We start from the raw sequence: 2,843 nt of genomic DNA, 5'->3' as shown, positions 1-2,843 counted from the left end.
CACTACAAGGCCTAGTTGGTTGTCTAAAGGCAGCAACAGGTGGTTTTCCTCCCTACCTTCAGGCAATGATCAAGCCCAACCCGAAGCTATTTATTTAGCCACATCTTGGCCGCAGACCTCCTTCAGTGCGACGTCAACTGATGCATTGTTAAGCCAATGTCCACTCATGTTCTGTAGCTAAAATAGTCTTGAACATATCTTTAGGTGACTGTATGTGGCTAATAGGCCACGGTTGAGGTATTTTTCTGAAGCAGATTGCAACACAAGATGACATAGCAGAAAATGAATGTATATTTAATAGGACAACATAGTACAACTGCAGTACACAAGGTAGATATCTGTACTAGAAAATGTACTCACATAAAACATACATATTCAGCATGTTCATATTATGTAACATTAGCTGATAAAGATACACAGGATCACATTAATGATGTGTGTTTTTTCTTTTGCCACGATGATCTCCATTTGACAAACAGAAGGAGGTGTAAAGCACTACCTGTTCCATACCCTGTAAATTAAAAATTGCATATTGTTTTTCTAGTATTATTACAGGTTTAAACAGACAAAAATTCACCGAATTTGCATCTGACCATTTAGAACTAATCAACAGCTTGGATTTGAATAAAACATTAAAAAGGAAAGAGTCTAGTTTTGGTAGAGTTCTGTTTAACATTATGCACAATCATTAGGATCAAAGATCAAGTACTCATAAATACCTGTACATCGTTGCTGTGTCCCTGGGCTGTTTTTATTCTGTCTGATTCATTGTTTCCTGTAGATTCAAGTAAACTATTTTCAAAATGTGATATAACAAGTTTGATACATTTTAATTTCTTCAGAAAACACTTCTAGGCTACATTCTTATAAAAGAGGTTAAATATGAAGAATTGTAATTGGTGTAAAATATTATTAAATATTGGGTATAGAGAAAAATGTATTTTATATATTGACATAAAAAAACTATGAATATAGTTGGTTAAAAGACATAATATGTAATGACTGTTGGAGGTTTTGAATTTAAACTCTTGCCTTTTCTGTGAAGGATCCAGGTAAGAATAAAGGCCAACAGTCCCACTAAAGCAGCACTGAGAGGACAGAAAATGGCCATCAGCACCCAGCACTGCCCCGAACACTCAGGAGGACCGTCTGAAGACTCAGGAGGACCTGTTGAACATCCATCCAGTTTCTCTGTGTAAACACCAAATACAAATTAATGCATTTGCTTGTCATCCACTGAGAGAATCAATCATGAAACCACACTGGAATGCTGAAGAGAAGATACACTACCATCATCATCATCACTTTTAGGTGAAACACTGCCCTTCTCATATTCAAGAATGTAACCGGATCCAACTGTAAGATCTTTGTCGATTCCTGAAGTACAATAGTAGAATCCCAGCAAATATTCATTAATGTTGCTGATGGTCAGACTGATGGAGCCGTTGTCCTCTAACTTTGTGCTGAATGCATTGTTGTTGCCGTGGAGGAATTTATTTAGAACTTCCTTTTGGTTAACGTCATATTTGGCCGATATGATGACAAAGGGCGTCTTGTTGCACTCTTGTCCGTACCACGTTGTCGAGGTCTTCATAGGTACGTTACAGGACATACAGACAGTCTCCCCAGGTTTGACCACTCTGGTCATAGTGGAGGACACTGAAGAGACCATTGGAGAAACACAAAAAAAAACCTGATGGACAAGACTGACCAAAATAATTGTGTAACTATTTGTTTAGGTTGACCTACTGTTACTCTTCTGGAAAACAATTAATATAGTTCAGGCCTAACTAACTACATTGTAATGTGTTAGAAGTACCTGTAATGTAATATTATATTTCAACGATCCTGACTAACAGCTATATTCACTCTGCTGAATTTTTGCAGCATAAAAACACATCATTTGGAAATGCAAAACATAAGACATTAGCAGGACCAAGTGTTTTGACTGTTTTGCCTCAAAATAATCGAAATACCTAGCCCTAATTGTCAGGCAATAACGTAATAGGTTAATAACTGTTTAAAGAAAAGTTTTACCAAAACATCACTTATTGTTACCTAGGATGGTCATGAAAGACTCATGAAGAGAGGATAGAAATTCAGTCAGTATGATGGATGTAGAGGTGAATAGACAGGCAGGCTACTTACAGTGTAGGACAATCAGGACTATCAACTGCATCTCCATATTAACTCACATTCACTGGCGTGACTGAGACACTTGACTATTCCACTGGAGGGTCTTTCTTTTCGTTACCATACATGGACAGATACAAAGAGCGGCAAAGTCATTGGTTGACTGAATGTAATGTCCCCTCCCAGACTGGTTTGCCCCCAAAGATCACAGGATGTATCATTATTGATACTGATACCGACATAGATGATGTGTTAGTGAGAAATATCCTAATATAACATCACTGTGGACATAAGTTCAAATAAAAAGTTACTTAATTTTCTGCAAGAACCTCTCTAAATTATGTTTTCCCTCTTGTTGATCTGTCTTCCTACCACCTGCTGTATTAATCCAGTGAGATGATGCCCTGTCAGATGATAAACAACATAGTGGTTGAACCAATGTTGTTGAAGCATCAACTTTGTCAACAGTATCAGTTATCTGTCCTGCTGCCTTGTCATCCACTAAGACAGTGTTTTTACCCCTGGGGGTCCAGGGGTCTGGGTAGCTGCCTACTCTTTCCTACTCAATGAAGCATCACATGACCTTAATACCCTGCCCCTTCCTTAGTGCCAATAATACTGTAGGGCAGAGATTGTAAAAGTGGTAAATACTGAAAAAATAGTATTTTTCACTTCTGAGAATTCTGTAGCTTTTGAAAGGCAATCAGCTA

At 37.8% G+C, this 2,843-nt stretch overlaps 1 protein-coding gene across 2 annotated transcripts; it reads right to left on the bottom strand.

Moving 5' to 3' along the window:
* Positions 1–306: 306 nt before the first annotated feature.
* On the bottom strand, positions 307–2,335 carry LOC109616792. Of its 2 annotated transcripts, none has more exons than XM_034287572.1 (5): positions 2,059–2,335; positions 1,291–1,659; positions 1,033–1,191; positions 720–775; positions 307–511 (listed from the first exon to the last, which is right to left on the bottom strand). In XM_034287572.1, the coding sequence occupies exons 1-5, from the start codon at positions 2,069–2,071 to the stop codon at positions 428–430; spliced, it is 681 nt and encodes a 226-aa protein (XP_034143463.1). In that variant the 5' UTR covers positions 2,072–2,335; the 3' UTR covers positions 307–427. The 2 variants fall into 2 exon arrangements, with proteins under 2 accessions (XP_034143463.1, XP_019910959.2); XM_020055400.3 differs by having other exon boundaries at positions 2,149–2,335.
* Between the last annotated feature and the right edge of the window lie 508 nt (positions 2,336–2,843).

This window comes from Esox lucius, chromosome 17, assembly GCF_011004845.1.
Source record: "Esox lucius isolate fEsoLuc1 chromosome 17, fEsoLuc1.pri, whole genome shotgun sequence".
Lineage (NCBI taxonomy): Eukaryota > Metazoa > Chordata > Actinopteri > Esociformes > Esocidae > Esox > Esox lucius.
This window is presented reverse-complemented; position numbering and strand designations above follow the sequence as displayed.